Here is a 17638-nt window from a genome sequence, read left to right as displayed (position 1 = left end):
ACTACAGCTCCCTTCAACTCAGCGTCCCACATAGTTCGACTTAAATTCTCTCATGAATTGTTTGATTTCTCTATAGAAAAACTGCGTGTTGGGCTCACAAAAAAACAGAACTAAATGTAATTGAAGTAATTGAGCCGATGTCAGTAAATTAGTTGTTTAATACCCCCCCCACCCCAACAAAAAAAACGACATTTTGGTTAATTGCTCAACACTAGTAAATGGAATTGTTATAGTGCAGACTAGACTGACATTGATCGTTTTTGAAGAAAACAGTGCAATAGTCTCATATAACATTAACTGATGAGGTGCCCAGTAAATGCCATTCTCTGAACTTTAACTGATTCATGGTTCTTTCAGTAACCTCTGGGCTCCATGTGTTTGTCTTCAAAAGGAATAGGTGATTTATAGCTGGGATGGGAAAGGTACAGTTTTTTGGTGTGTGTGTGTTACCTGCTGATGCAGCAGAAAGCCACAAGACGGAACAGGTCTGCAAAGCTGAGGCCCGATCCCTCCAAGGAGAACGCTGTGGAGACATTTATATTTAAGGAACCATGAGACATTTCCATAGGCTATTCCCATAATCAGAACAACAGCAGGGCAACAATCCTAGATGAGAGAAGGAGTGATGTTTTCACTTGGGAACTACAGTGACATACCATACACACACAAGTAGCATTATCGCGAGTAGTTAACTTATCACTGTTTCCCAATGTTTTTCATTCCATTATGGTCTACTGAGAGACAACTTTGTAGAAAAACTGTTGCTCACACGTTTGGGTCACTCTACTAAGACAATGGAGTACACATCTGGTGCCTTGCTGGTTCATTTGCCAAGGCATGAAGAGCCAGACACAAAGGCAACTGTATACAACAAGTCTTTAATAACCCATAAACCTGTCCCAGATCTGGAAAAGAGGGATGGACAAAGACAGAGAATTTACATTTTAATTGAGATTGGGTTATGCAGGAAGTGATACAAAGATGAAGAGAAAGAATGAGGCAGAGCGAGTGAGTGAGGGGGAAAGATAATGTGGATTCACATTTAAGAGGGGAAATTGGGGAAGTGGGTTAAATCCAGACATATCAGCTAGCTGCAGGCCAGCGAGCCGAGAGCAGTCCCCATCTGCACACTCTGAGCTCCATTACTAATGCTTAACTTGGACGAACTCTGAGCTTGAGAAGAGCAACAGGATGTCAAAGTCTGCTGTGCAATGTGAAAACATTATGTCCACATTTATATACAGTACTCTACATTTGCAAATTTCTAGCATGGATCCTTGACTGTTGCTGCATCAAACAGTACTCAAGTTAGTGGAAAAAACGGACTTAAGATCAGCATCTTTACTGAACAAAAATATAAAAACGCAACATGGAACAATTTCAAATAATTTAATGAGTTACAGTTCATATAAGGAAATCAGTCAATTGAAATAAATACATTCGGCCCTAATCTATGGATTTCACATGACTGGGCAGGGGTGCAGCCATGGGTGGGTCTTGGAGGGCTTAAGCCCACCCCCTTGGCAGCCAGGCCCACCAACTGGGGAGCCAGGCCCAGCCAATCAGTGTACATATGGACAACGTCACCACTCTCCAACAACATGATTGTTCCATAGCCAAACAATGCCCAGTTAGCTGCCTAGCTCAGTGAGGCTTTTTTCAGGAGAGAAGTAAGTGTTTTCCTGGCAGGCTGGCATGGCTGAGTGTGCCTACACCTAGTACAACCGTTTACAGAGAACCAGAGAGCAAGCTGCAACAGGCCATCACAAGTACCAGGCTACATCACATTAAGAAAGAAACCATTCAAAATACCTGGTCAGCCATTTTCTGGGACAACACCCAACAAATAGCTTAAATCAGATTGTTCTATTCAACCCAAGAACATCAAAAGAGAGGCAGCTATATAAAGCCTGGTTTAAGAAGTGAATCTTTGTGTGACTAAACTGCATAACACATACCTACGTTCACTAGGTAAGTATTGGGAAATAGGCTTGGGGAAACTCCCAGTGCTCTCTGCATCGACCTCACGAGTAGAGAGAGAATAATGTTGAGGCCCAGGTAGAGAAACGCCACATACTGTACTGTGACAGAAACATGTCAACACTGGTGTTGATTTAGAAGGGGGAAAAACCCAAGGGGAAATTAGAGCAAAAGGGATATAATATATTCAAATAGAACATTCAAATGATCAGAGGAAAAATTCTTTTTTTGTGTGTTGAGAAGCTAATAATTGAGAAGATTAGAATTTGTATTTGTATTTATTAAGGATCCCAGCTACTCTTCCTGGGGTCCTGCAACATCAAGGCAGTTATATACAATTTAAAATATTACATTACATTATATTTCATAACACTTTACCCAATACATTTAGTAACACAGGTCTATGGGGATACATTTGGATGATAAAGATCCATAATAGATAGGAATTAACAGGCCGTGCTTACTGTATTGACACTCCGTCACAGGGAAATTTTTGACGGGTGTCTCAGAGTCCTGGTGCATCCGCAGAGAGATCACCTTCCTCTGCAGGGTAGTCGACTTTCTCACCAGAAACGTCTGCAGCCAGGGGGAAAAAGCCCATTGAGAAACACAGACATCAATAAAAACGTATTTTGCAGCTAGTTCCAAGACCAAGGAGCATTATAGGAACATTTGATTTTTTCCATTTCCATCCTGGCCTTAGGTACCGTGAAAGATACTAGCAGCTGAGAGCGGAGACTAAATTTGTGATGACCTTGTATGTTTGTGATGACCTTGTAAGTGAGGATCACAGATAAGTAGGCAATACTCCAAGCACTGCTTTGTACACAAAGATGTACCAGTGCATCAGCCTTCTCATAGGAAGAGAGGGCCACTTCATCATGTCATATATACTGAGTGTACAAACCATTAGGAACACCTTCCTAATATTTAGTTGCACCCCCTTTTCCCCTCAGAACAACCTCAATTCGTTGGGTCCTGGATTCTACAAGGTGTGGAAAGCGTTCCACAGTGATGCTGGCCCATGTTGACTCCAATGCTTCCCACAGTTGTGTCAAGTTGGCTGGATGTCCTTTGGGTGGACCATTCTTGATACACACGGGAAACGTTTGAGCGTGAAAAACCCAGCAGCGTTGCAGTTCTTGACACACTCAAACCGGTGCGCCTAGCACCTACTACCATACCCCATTCAAAGGCACTTAAAAATGTTGTCTTGCCCATTCACCCTCTGAATGGCTCACATACACAATCCATGTATCAATTGTATTGAGGCTTAAAAATTGTTCTTTAACCTGTCTCCTTTCCTTCATCTACACTGATTGAAGTGGATTTAACAAGTGACATCAATAAGGGATCATAGCTTTCGTCTGGATAATCTATGTCATGGAAAGAGCAGGTGTTCCAAATGTTTTGTACACTCAGTGGTTCTGGGGTACGCGAGGGTTCGGCATGGGGGGCGCAGGGGGTCCCTAAAGGAACTCACTCCAGCGTTCAACTTACTCCTGAAAGTTGCAAAAGTGTAAGTAAGCTGAGTAAAAAAGTGTGGGAGCACCTGCTATAGATCACAGTGATGGGTGAGTGGTCTTGCCTTTGTTATAAATTTAAGCGCCCCGTGATACAGTGTCTAGTATCTTAAGGGTGCTGGCTGAGGCTTGCGTCTAAACAATACCACTATAATCTCTATTGACACACCCACCCGTCAATCTAATGAACATAGAAAAATCCCCATAAAAATCGGTCAGTTTAAGCTAGAGATGTTTCTTGCATGGGCCGTATCGCAATTCACCGCATCTGCCTATGTTGGCCTTCCGCATCTGCGTTGGAAAGTGGCAGAGCTACAGCGCTGTTTGTCAGACCAGGAGACATCCTGAAAATCGGTCTTCTCATGAAACGTCTGTAGTGTCCGAACGGTTTGGCCTACTAACTAATATGACCCCTCTATGGAAAGGGGAGACTGCCATTTGGCGTGCAGCACGTTGGCAGTGCTTGCTGTGACTTGTAGTGCAGCGCATTACAGGTGGTATGGAAGCGGGCCAAAATGAATTGAAATGTGTCATGGGCTGGATTCGGCCTGTGGGCCTTGTGTTTGCCACATGTGACTTGAGCCACTCCTGTGTCACAACTCCTGTGTCACAATCAGTTCTTCTGAGAATGAAAAAGAAATGGAATGACAATGGCCAATCAGAGGAGGGCGTTTCACCTTACATTCAGATAAAGTGAACCCGCAGTTTGACTATCTGTAATTGATTGAATTGGGTCCTGTGACTAGGTGAGTGCATCTGGTCTTACCCCAGTGGGCTGTGGTTGCAGTTTGCATGTGGCTTCTGCATGGCTCAGTCCCAGCTGCAGCCACACAGCGTGCGTTTGCACCAGCCTGTCCAGCACACTCATCCTTCTATGCAAAGAGTTGTAGCCCGAATCCCTCGCTCCAGCAAGCCCCGCCCTCACGCCAACACAGGGAGGAGCCTGTAGGAACAGACCTCCCACCTCCCTATCCAGCCTGAGAGGGAGAGAAAGGAAGACCAAATTAGAAATAAACCATTTAAATCCCCTATTTGTTTACTGATAGTGGTATCCACACGTACAGACACATGCATGCACACACAGAAAACTATTCACGCGCAAGTGCACACACACATAATAAAAACTAGAAAGTAATACATCAGCATGAGAGCCAATTAGTATTATTGAGTTGAATCATAGTTATAAATGGATTTCAATACTAATAATAGAAAAGCATAATGGCCCAGGTAATTCAGTACTTCAGTGTAAGACACATGTACCCAACAACTTCTAATAATGAAATGACTCAAAGCAAGTACGCCTACGGAGGCCCTTATACATCACCACTCATACTTCTTCAGAAAGGGGTGCTTTTTCAATTCAACAGAAACTGCTTCAACATCCTATCTGGGCTCAACAGACTGCTAGCGCCACTGATATTGACTAATCACCATTGGTGTGAATATTTAGCAATCTTCATATGAGGCTGAAATTGGTATATTATTATACACTGAGTGTACAAAACATTAGGAACACCTGCTCTTTCAACAGGTTGACCAGGTGAAAGCTATGATCCCTTATTGATGTCACGGGCCATATTGAAAAAAACGATGAATTCGCGGGCCAGACATAGCCCATTATGTTTTCTTTTTACAAAAAAAACGTGCATACAACTGCTAGCCAAACTGGCCATTGTTTTATTTGAAAAGATATGGCCCTTTATAATGTCCATAGGACATAGCATGCTGTATATAGCATTTTAATGAACGAGATGGAGACCCGCACACTGTCGAAAAAGAGGAATAAATCTATATAGCATTAACATATTAAAACAAAATAAGAAGCACTCAAAATGTGTTGTAGCCAGCCAAGGCTACTGCTCAACTGTTGCTGTAGTAGGCTTACATGTTTCTCATTTGCATGGTGTTTTGTTGCAGGTTTAGTTTTTTGGTTATTCATTGTCAAGCTTTAAAAACCGAAGCCTGCAACATTTTAGTAGCCTAGCGAGGACTGTGACACGTGTCTACACAATTTCCTTCTGCTGCGAGCTGTGAACGGGACACACTAAAGCAGCGCAATTGACGTTGAATTCACCGATGCGAGCGCAACAGGCTGTAATTTCATAACATAGAGGACTCAACTGTTGACTCACTTACACTCGCTTGTGTGTCCGATTGTACGTTAGTAGTAATTTATACCCGCGTGTGAATCCTATATCATATAACTTTTTGACAACCAAGATGACATTTTTTGTAGGCTACAGCAATGACCCGTTGGAATCTAAACTTGGCATGGACATTTAGCCAACACATTTAAACTTTCGGTTTGGTAGAAGATTCGGTCAGTGCCATTACTGACGATATATTACAGCGCACTGGCTGGCTCATGTGTGAGGGGTGTGTGTGTGTCGCAATGCACTGCCATTTGGCGTGCAGCACTTTGGCAGTGCTTGCTGCGACTTGTAGTGCAGTGCATTACGGGTGGTATTACGGGGGCCAAAATTAATTGAAATGTGTAATGGGTCGGATTCGGCCTGTGGGCCTTGTGTTTGACACATGTGGTGTAGATGAAGGGGAGGAGACAGTTGCTCAACAGTTTCTCGTGTGTATCAAGAATGGTCCACCACCCAAACGACATACAGCCAACTTGACACAACTGTGGGAAGCATTGGAGTAAACATGGGCCAGCATCCATGTGGAACGGTTTCCACACCTTGTAGAGTCCATGCCCTGACAAATTGAGGGTGTTCTGAGGGCAAAAGGTGTGCAACTCCATATTAGGAAGATGTTCCTAATGTTTTGTACACCCAGTTTAATCTACATGTCATTATGCACCTAATATCAGGTAACCTGTAACCCATTTTTTGTAACCATAATCTAATTTACACAAATATGCTTGGTGTTCACTTTGGAAATCCCTGATACGCTTTCCACCGTTCCCTCTGACATCTGGTCAACACAATGACATCATGAAACTCATCTACGTGAATGACCAGAGCACACTATCCCCACTTGCTGGTGGACACTGGAAACTACAGAACTCCAATCAACGTTACTCAAACTGACACTCATCATCATCATCATCATCATCATCATCATCATCATCATCCTCATTAATCTTTCTCATCAAACATCCAGTAACAATGAATTCAACATCTGTTATTACAAACTGAAAGTGGTCTGAAAGGGAATTCTACTCGTTCCTCAAGGAAACAATCACTGTTTTAATGTCTTCCTCCTTTTCCCCTCCCTCTAACATGCACAGCTAACGTTAGTTTTACATCAGCCCATGAAAAGGCTGAAGCAAGTCTGCTCATCGTACCACTACTAGAGTAAACGGATGGACAGACAGATGGACAGAAATAACAATTCTTTTAGTCAGTTTGTCTGTCGGTTTTAACACACACTTACCCCTGTAGTATTACAGGCTCTGGGTCTCCCTCTGCTACCTCAGCCTTTTGCACCATCTCCTTCTTCAGATTCCCGATCTCCCAGACAAACGAGTCGATCAGCTATAGCACAGAAAGACAGGAGGACGAGTCGATTAGTGACGAGGGACAGAGAGAGGGAGTAAGAGGCAAACAAGTTGAGAATGTGTGTGTATATTTATTTTTGTCCCTGACATTTAATTTGTATGTATATATATATTATATATCTATCTCGACTGAGTCGTCTGTTCATTCGAGTAATTGATTGGTTGAAATGTTAAAATGTGTATTTTTCCATATAGAATGTGTTTTAATACAATCAATTATATACACTGAGCTTGTCTGATGCTTTAAGTGCACTGTTTGATTAAATAATTAAGACACACAAATAACTGAAGAGGGAGCCCGACAGCAATTGATTTAGAGTGTCAACTCTGTGGATTTGGAAACTAGAAGTGCTCCTGAGTAGAATGGGCCCCCCAATAACTTTAACACAATCGTACCACTCTCCCTCAGTTTAAGTTTTATGTCCCAATATAAAAATAGCAAAACATTTAAAATGATCGAGTGGCAGGCTGCGCTGTGTCAGCACAATGGACAGAGCGCGCTGCAGTGTGTGTAGGGGGGCTATGGAAAGCCACTGGGCGGTTAGGTATGACTCCTTTGGGTTTCCATAAAAAGCAGGGAAAAACACTTCTGACCTCTGTGGTAGGCTAAGTGAATAACTTCACTCAACTTTGTCTCACGTCCCACCACTACAGAGTTTAATTAGCTGCTTAGCTAGCTGTAAAAAGCGTTAGTGTTGTAAGCCTTAGTTTATTTAGCTAACTCGAATCAGCTAATCTGCCACGATGGATATCAGAAACTGGCTTGGCCAAAGTACCCAAACAAAGGAGAAGGAGAGCGATAAGCATCAGCATCAAACCAGAGGGCCGCCGCCAAGCCCAGCAGAGATGATGCTGCCGAGCTCCAGCTATCTCCACGTGCAGAGCCTACCCACCCTTCCACAAGCACCGCCAGGATAATGGCTCTACAGCCACCTCTACCTCCGACTGTTCCTGATGATCTTGGAACAGAGGAGCCAGCCCAGATTAGCCTAGAATCCCACCCTAGGCGCAGGTTCTGTCCAAAAACATTAATTTAATAGCAACAACTGGTTCATAGGAAGAGAGTGGCTGGAATACTCGGTTACAGCAAACGCGGCATTTTGTTTCCCATGTCGAAAGTATGTGTTGGGTCCAATGCTAACGCAGACAATGCTGGGTATTCTAACTGGAAGAATGCTATTGATAGTACCAAAGGATTTGCTACGCCCGCATCAAGCAAAGAGCATTTTAAATGCACTGCACTGTTGAAAGAAAGATTTGTTCAAAGTGCTATGGGAACATCAGGGTCAACACTTGTTTATAATGTGCAGCTGGCAAGAAATTGCATGTATTTGCCGGCGATTGTGGACATTATCGAGTTCCTTGTTTCAAACCAGCAACCACTGAGGGGAACATTGGATGCAATAGAGTCAAGAGGGGCAGTGGATTTTTTTGGGTCTATGATGGAATATACTCGCCGAAAAGACAAGGAACTTGCCAATGTGTTTAGCACCATACCCCGCAATGCCACATACACATGACACGATATTGAAAATGAAATCCTAGGGCTCATGAGTGAGATTGTCACTGAGGAAATAGTTAAAGAAGTCGGAGAATCTTGGTACACATTGAAGGTAGATGGGACCAAGGATCCTAATGGATGTGAAAATAGAGAGAGCCATGACTTTCTATCTATGAAAAAGATGAAACCACTGCTGGATCTAAGCAAAGCCGATTTGGTGGAAGCTGAGTTTAGTGTCGCTCGCCAGTTTTTGCAGACTGAAATCGCCCGCTCTGGCTCCAATGAGGACAAATGGACCCCACTTGATATCCTGCAATGCTTCTCTGGGCCCCTCTCCGCTATGCCGACCGTGCTTACTGCACTGAAACATGGACTGACTTTTGGGGCGTCCACAGCTACATGTGAGAACTCATTTTCCACCTTTGACAAACGTGTTCAGTCAGCACCGAAGAAGCATGTTACACCCGAGGAAAGCTCAACTAGTACAACTGGCATTTGAGGGGGATCTTACAAGATTCCGGGGAGAATGGAATGATCGATTACTCAGGAAGTTCCACAGAAAATCAAGGAGCTGGTTGTTGTCTAGCTGGTTGTTTTTTTATCAAAATCTTGCTTTGGAGTGTAGGGCGCTGTCCATGTTGCTGATAGAGCGCATCAGCGATTTCGTGCCATTGAACCTGTCACTTCTTGGTCAAAAGCATTTGAACGTATGTTTATTGTGGTATAGCGTGACATAAGCAAAATTCAATAGAATTCCAATGCAAGAATCCAAATGACGCCCCTGGGTATAGCTACATATCGATATGTTTCTTACATTTTACATTTTAGTCATTTAGCAGACGCTCTTATCCAGAGCATACTTTTTTTTTTTTACATTAGTTACAAGCGAGATGGGTGGGACGAAAGTAACAATGTAAACTGATGTTGAAAACGTAGTAATTGACTTGAGCATGTTTTAGTATATTTATAATTATATATCAAAGGGGGCCTGTCTCTGACACAAAATGTTTCCATAAGGGTGAGATGGGAGGCATGTGTTAGAGCTAATTGATTGTAAACTACTGCCCTATGACACTGTCTTATAGCTTCACTGTTTTTATATCATTATATTCTCTCAATATGTTTTGCATCATTACATTCACTTGAGTACGAATGGGTTGCTTCTTCTCAAATTGCTCTTTGTGTACGAGTCCGGATAATTAACAATGGACTGAGTCAGGCTGCAAGAATGTATACTCCCTAGTCTCAAAGCTTCTCCTGACTGATAAGTAGACCGGGAGATGCAAAGGTTCCGTACTCGGGTTGGGACGATAACACCACCTGCCTAGCCACAGAGATGCATTGTATATCCTAGACTCTGGGGGGGTCTTGTCTGGAAAGAGGGTACAAATATATGTGCGTGTATAATAATACTTTGTCTTTGCAGCTGTATGACCCTGAGTGGTTTAATACATCTAGCCTGAGCTTTCTTCGGACTCCGACTGGAATTTGTACCAGAATCTTAGAACCTAACACTGATGACCTGGAATAAAATAAAACCATTTAAGCACATGCCATTGTCTCTAGTTGATATTGCTTTTATAATGTTAACAAAATAGCAACTTGACTGAATGTTTGAAAATTGACATCATTAGAACTATGCCTTAAGCAATTCACTTGAGCTTATAATCAACAGGTTAGTGGTTAAAAAAACACTATGATTCTGTGGGTCAATTACCTTTTGTCAAGCCATAGAAATGTGATAAACATGATGAGTTTGCCGTTTGTGAAGAGAATAAAGACAGTTATTTTATCACGACATGCGGAGCGCCCATGACAAGGACAGCTGGAGCACACCTGATTGGTAGGGCTAAGCATGAATAGTCATTGATAAATGGTGAAAAACATCTCCTACTACATTCCCATTAAAGTGAGATGAGAAAATGATGGTTACTATAGCTATTATGTGATCCATTTTAGTCTGATTGCAAAATATTGTGGTTGTTACTTTAGTCCCAAGGTTGTGTTACTCCCGCCCAGCTGGCAGGTACAAAAGTAACGTTGCGGTAGTTATGTTCTCGGTCTATTTAAATTTCAACTCATTTACCCTAGAAATGACATATATAATTGGTTTGTCATAAAATATGGTGTCTCTAGCTCTATCGATGTCTGAGTAAACAACAAAAACGAATGACTTTCGGCCCTGTTCTCTCCTATAGGAGCGAGCGCTGCGTGCGTATTATGCGTAACAAACAGGTGCTGTTGGATTACAATCTTATTTTTTTTTAAACAGCAGAATTTGTGAAACTGCTTTATCCGACATGAGGCTTGGAACTCACTGAATCAGTAGGCTATTAAACAAACACTCAAACAGGCAACAGAAGCAGGATCTGTGTTAATTCTGTAGATACAGTGCCTTCAGAAAGTATTCACACCCTTTTTCCACATTTTGTGTTACAGCATAATTTTAATTTGGATTAAATTTAGATTTTGTGTCACTGGCCTACACACACACACAATACCCCATGACAATGTGGAATTATGTTTTTAGAAATCTTTACAAATTACTAAAAAATGTAAAGCTGAAATGTGAGTCAATAAGTATTTAACCCCTTTGTTATGGCAAGCCTAAATATGTTCAGGAGTAAAAATGTGCTCAACAAATCACATAATAAGTTGCATGGACTCACTGTGTGCAATAATAGTGTTTAACACGATTTTCGAATGACTACTTAAACTCTGTACCCCACACATACAATTATCTGTAAGGTCCCTTCGTCCAGCATTGTCCTTTCAGAAGAACAACAACCTAAAACACAAGGCCAAATATACACTGGAATTTGATTACTAAGACGACATTGAATATTCCTGAGTGGCCTAGTTACAGTTTAGACTTAAATCTGCTTGAAAATGTATGGCAAGACTTAAAAATGGCTGCCTAGCAATGATCAACAACCAACTTGACAGAGCTTGAAGAATTTAAAAATTGTACAATCCAGGTGTGCAAAGCTCTTAGTAACTTATCCGGAAAGACTCAAAGCTGTAATCGCTGCAAAGGTGATTCTAACATGTATTGACTCAGGGGGTTGAATACTTAACTAATTAAGATATTCCTTTTTTATTTTTCATTTTGTATTTGACAAATGTTAGAATATTTCTTCCACTTTGACATTAGAGTATTTTGTGTAGATCATTGACAAAATACTACGATTAAATCCATTTTAATCCCACTTGCTAAAACAACAACATTGGAAAAAGTCAAGGGGTGTGAATACTTTCTGAAGGCCCAGTATATATGGATGATTTATAAAGCCAGGAACATTTAACAGTTAGGCTACTGATTAGCCTATAGGCCTAATTAAGTTGGGGTTTCCTCTCTCCTCACTTTTCTTAGACAATTAAGGCATGGGCTGTTTCCTTGTCTCCTCACTCCGCTGCTGCCTCTGCCACAGGAGACTTCTAAGGGGAGGACGGCTCATAATAAATGTCTGGAACGGCGCGAATGGATTAGCATCAAACACATGGAAACCATGTGTTTGATCCCATTCCACTCATTCCGCTCTAGCCATTACCACAAGCCCGTCTTCCCCAATTAAGGTGCCACCAACCTGTGGCCTCCACCACATTTTTCTCAACACTAATATGCTGTTTAACTTTGCTTTTATGCATTTACATACATTTTACATTTTAGTCATTTAGCAGACGCTCTTATCCAGAGCGACTTACAGGAGCAATTAGGGTTAAGTGCCTTGCTCAAGGGCACATTAACGTCATTTAGCAGACGCTCTTAGCCAGAGCGACTCACAAATTGGTGCGTTCACCCTATAGCCAGTGGGATAACCACTTTACAATTTGGGGGGGGGGGGGGGGGGGGGGTTAGAAGGAACACTTTATCCTATCCCAGGTATTCCTTAAAGAGGTGGGGTTTCAAATGTCTCCGGAAGGTGGTGAGTGACTCCGCTGTCCTGGCGTCGTGAGGGAGCTTGTTCCACCATTGGGGTGCCAGAGCAGCGAACAGTTTTGACTGGGCTGAGCGGGAGCTATGCTTCCGCAGAGGAAGGGGAGCCAGCAGGCCAGAGGTGGATGAACGCAATGCCCTCGTTTGGGTGTAGGGACTGATCAGAGCCTGAAGGTACAGAGGTGCCGTTCCCCTCACTGCTCCATAGGCAAGCACCATGGTCTTGTAGCGGATGCGAGCTTCAACTGGAAGCCAGTGGAGTGTGCGGAGGAGGGGGGTGACGTGAGAGAACTTGGGAAGGTTGAACACCAGACGGGCTGCGGCATTCTGGATGAGTTGTAGGGGTTTAATGGCACAGGCAGGGAGGCCAGCCAACAGCGAGTTGCAGTAGTCCAGACGGGAGATGACAAGTGCCTGGATTAGGACCTGTGCCGCTTCCTGTGTAAGGCAGGGTCGTACTCTCCGAATGTTGTAGAGCATGAACCTGCAGGAGCGGGTCACCGCCTTGATGTTGGCGGAGAACGACAGGGTGTTGTCCAGGGTCACGCCTAGGCTCTTCGCACTCTGGGAGGAGGACACAGCGGAGTTGTCAACCGTGATGGCGAGATCATGGAACGGGCAGTCCTTCCCCGGGAGGAAGAGCAGCTCCGTCTTGCCAGGGTTCAGCTTGAGGTGGTGATCCGTCATCCATACTGATATGTCTGCCAGACATGCAGAGATGCGATTCGCCACCTGGTTATCAGAAGGGGGAAAGCACATAGCAACATGGTCTAGCAACATGGTCTAGGGAAAGGCACCAATTCAACGGCGCACTGAAGATTATGTTTCAGAACCTCTGACAGCGACTGCTATCAAATGCGGGAAAAAGCGCATTTGTTATAAAAAAATCTTATTTTTATTAGCTTTGCACCATTGTTCTTACGTAATATAACCATATACAATTTCAGTAGCACGTCTTAGAGTGATGGACTGTGCCATCCCCACGGCCTCCACAATGGATTAGTCCACTGAGAGAGGCACAAATCAGACAGGTGTCTTGTGCGCCATGAAAAAAAACTAAAACAATTTGCCACTGTTAAACAAATAAAATCTCAGTCGACCAACAGCCTATCGACCAAACAGTCCACCAGTCGACTAAATGGAGTCAGCCCTAGTCACCTCCCAGTGTGTGTGTCAGAGGAGGCTGGTGGAAGGAGCTCTAGGAGGACGGGGTCATTGTAATGGCTGGAATGGAATAAATGGAACAGTATCAAACACAAAAATATGGAAACCACGTTTGACTGTTCCATTTATTCCATTCAAGCAATTGACCCTTTATAACCGTTTAACTGCGTCCTTTTCTGTCACTCTGTAGCAGAAATATCCAATCAGGACACGTTAACACACAACCAGCAATTTAATTTCGGTTATTAGTTCATGTACAGGCATATTGCCATATTTTGACTATAAAATGATTCACTGAATCTCAGAAGAGCCACTTCCCCTTTACGGACTGACCAAGACGACAAGGAAAGAGAAACAGAGAAAAGAAAAGCAAGACAAAATGCCCATTAATAGACAACAAACCAGAAGATACTTGCATAACAACCTCTAACCTAAAACATCTAACACTGATACTGACGTTTACTAGGAGAAATAAACAGCCATGCAAAACAAAGTCCAAACCAGTCAACTCCAGTAGAGGTCACTGTTTCAAACATGAATACAATGAACTGAGCAGATTTCACACCACTGTGAAATCGGACTGGACTCACACGCACCCCAGAGCCCATCCTAGCACCGCTGAGTCTGTTCTTCTACAGCCTTTCCTTGCTCCTACAGTGGCTTTTCATTTCCACAAATACTCACAGGGTTGTTATAGTCTAACCCTAACTGAACCCCAGTCAGCAAACCACACGCACCCAAGCACTCACTCACACACGCAATGAAAACAAACACACACAGCACTGGGTCTGCTTGTCCCTCTCCAGCTCACTGCCAAGACACAGACAGAAAATAGAAAACTGACAATGTAGCTTTAACCCATTCTTAACCCTAGAATCCAAAGGATTTAGACAATACAACAGTTGCTGAACAACCACATTTTCCATGCATAAGCTAATGTACATCAGCTATTGAGGTAAATTACTTACAATAGCTCACTATATATGTACAGTGTAAATATCTGCTTACCTTGAAAGTGTAAAATAATAATAGGTAAAATAAGCAAAATTCTAACATCATTAGTAAAGAAATAAGACCACAGTTTGCCAGCAGTCACTTCTGGGTGTTTTCATTTCATATGAGGCGATAAATGTCTTCCTGAAAATCAAAAGTGATGTGATTGCTCAATTACATATACATGGATGCGCACACATACACACTCACAAGCACGAGTGTCACTTGTTCCATTTCCCAATACTATAACAAAAAAGGCCCGTTTTTTAATATAGAATAGATGTTGTGCAACTTGGTTCAGCTGCTCTAGCGCAGGGTAGAGGGAGTCAAAGAACATAGTGAAAACCACAATTCTAAGAGTTTCCAAGAGCACAGCAAATTCCTTTCCTCCTGCACTAGGCAGCAGTTATACAGGAAGACAGTCAGTATGACACATTTACCAGAAGTTCTGCAACTGGCCTCCATGTTGGCAACAAATGCCCCATAAGATATAAGTAAAACTTGCATCCACACATCTAATGAGATGTTTTTTTAAGGAGATTTTAAAGGCCAGTGAACTTGCACTCTCCTTCAGTATTTCATTGTTTTTCCAATGACAGATACCGTGTGAAATGAAAGAGAGACCAAGAGAAGGGATACACAAAGAAGGACCGGTATGTGCCGGGATTCGTACCACGCAGGAGGTAGAATCGTACATGTGCTGAGGGTTGTGGCCTTAACAAGATCACCACTCAGGCACTCCAATTAGTTTTTAAAAACCAAGGGTAATGCAGAATGTGGGCTCTAAAATCTAGAGCATGGCTATATTCTGAAATAAAACATTTCACATGAATTTAACATTAAATATATTATTATGAATATCTCAAAAGTACCATTTATGATTTTGCTAATTACACAACTTCCCCAGGCTTTTATAGCCTATCGGCTATAACACGGAAAACAATGTTTTGTGATAAATGAACTGTGATTTTGATTAAGCGGGGAAAATAACAGTTTTTCAGTTAGGGATGTTTCTTAACGTTAAGGATCCCAACTTCGTCTATTTGATACAATATACTCTTCAAAACACATAACATTTCCACAGTGGGCTCACTGCTACTTTTGTAGAAATTATACATTTTAATACATATAAATGTACATTATAGGTCATTAACCAATCACAGTAGGATTGCACTTTCAGCAAATCACCAGCAAAGGGAGTTCCCTTTTAATAAATTTTTCCATTCACTGGGTTGGTAGTGCTCATAAAATATATCATAAGCAGCAGAGAGCCCACTCTGAAAATGTGATGTAGTCTAAAGTGTTAATGTTGAATAAATTGATGTATAAAATTGTAATTCAGAATGTAGCGATACTCCATATTTTAGAGCACACTATTAGGAGTATAATGACACCAAGGTGTTGTCTGCATCATGTACGGTTCACAGATCATTGGTCTTACAGGGGGCATGTAAAGAGCCTATACATGGTTTGTGTTACAAATGTAAAAAGTATATTAAACATCCTTCCTCCCAATGAAGTTTATGTTAGAATTGCCAGAACAATCTGACATAACAAAAATATTTTCAGGCTATGGCATAGAATCACCAAGTAAGAGAATAAGATGTGGTTGGCTTTTTCTCTACCTCTTAGGAGTTTTATAAGGAAAGTCTGATGCCTGCTGTGGCCAGTGTTGGCTAGACTGGAGTTGACTAGCATAATGGCATAGCATAAAATCAGGGGCCAGCTCCATATAGATATACAGCGCATTCTGAAAATATTCAGAGCGCTTCACTTTTTCCACATTTTGTTACGTTACAACCTTATTCTAAAATGGATTGAATAGTTCCCCCCCCACCCTCATCAATCTACACACAATACCCCACAAAGACAAAGAACGGAAAAAAACGGAAATATGACATTTACATAAGTATTCAGACCCTTTACTCACTTTGTTGGCAGCGATGGCAGCCTCAAGTCTTCTTAGGTATGACGCTACAAGCTTGGCACGCCTGTATTTGGGGAATTTCTCCCATTCTTCTCTGCAGATCCTCTCAAGCTGTCAGGTTGGATGGGGAGCGTCGCTGCACAGCTATTTTCAGGACTCTCCAGAGATGTTCGATCGAGTTCAAGTCCGGGCTCAGGCTGGGCCACTCAAGGACATTCAGAGACTTGTCCCGATGCCACTTGTCATGGTTGTGTGCTTAGGGTCGTTGTCCTGTTGGAAGGTGAACCTTCGCCCCAGTCTGAGGTCCTGGGCACTCTGGAGCAGGTTTTCATCAAGGATCTCTCTGTACTTTGCTCCGTTCATCCTTGCCTCGATCCTGACTAGTCTCCCAGTCCCTGCCGCTGAAAAACATCCCCACAGCATGATGCTGCCACAATCATGCTTCACCATAGGGATGGTGCGAGGTTTCCTCCAGGCGTGATGCTTGGCATTCAGGCCAAAGAGTTCAATCTTGGTTTCATCAGACCAGAGAATCTTGTTTCTCATGGTCTGAGAGTCCTTTAGGTGCCTTTTGGTAAACTCCAAGCGGGCTGCAGAGATGGTTGTCCTTCTGTAAGGTTCTCCCATCTCCACAGAGGAACTCTGGAGCTCTGTCCGAGTGACCATCGGGTTCTTGGTCACCTCCCTGACCAAGGCCCTTCTCCCCTCATGAAGCAGACCTATTTCACGCTATTGCTTGAAGCAAAACTGGAACAAAAAAGGTCTGGTTCTCTGGTTTCGTCATCTCTGAAAGACTAATTACCGCTGCCCTGTGTGTCTGATCTTGGTGAATGCTAAGGCTGCCCTCATTCAGCCCAGCTGAACAGTAAGTGTACATTTGACAAGCGGATGCCCATACATGAGTATGTTCTGAAGGTCTTTAGCCTTTGAGCTATCCCCTTTTTCACCCCCTTCATTTGTATCACACATACAGTGGGGAGAACAAGTATTTGATACACTGCCGATTTTGCAGGTTTTCCTACTTACAAAGCATGTAGAGGTCTGTAATTTTTATCATAGGTACACTTCAACTGTGAGAGACGAAAATCCAGAAAATCAC

General features: G+C 42.7%; 1 protein-coding gene across 1 annotated transcript in view; it reads right to left on the bottom strand.

Moving 5' to 3' along the window:
- Positions 1-17638, bottom strand: part of LOC311133284 (ras and Rab interactor 2-like) — a gene marked incomplete at its 5' end in the record, with an annotated part of 84851 nt that overhangs the window by 28538 nt on the left and 38675 nt on the right. The window contains 4 exons of the mRNA XM_084166772.1: positions 451-523; positions 2445-2556; positions 4270-4480; positions 6894-6994. Coding sequence (XP_084022898.1) covers positions 451-523; positions 2445-2556; positions 4270-4480; positions 6894-6994 — 497 coding nt within the window. The remainder of the gene's footprint in view (positions 1-450; positions 524-2444; positions 2557-4269; positions 4481-6893; positions 6995-17638) is intronic.

Source organism: Coregonus lavaretus, assembly GCF_964263955.1.
Source record: "Coregonus lavaretus genome assembly, chromosome: 1".
NCBI lineage: Eukaryota > Metazoa > Chordata > Actinopteri > Salmoniformes > Salmonidae > Coregonus > Coregonus lavaretus.
The sequence above is the reverse complement of the archived record's forward strand: the minus strand, read 5'-3'. Positions and strand labels throughout refer to the sequence as shown.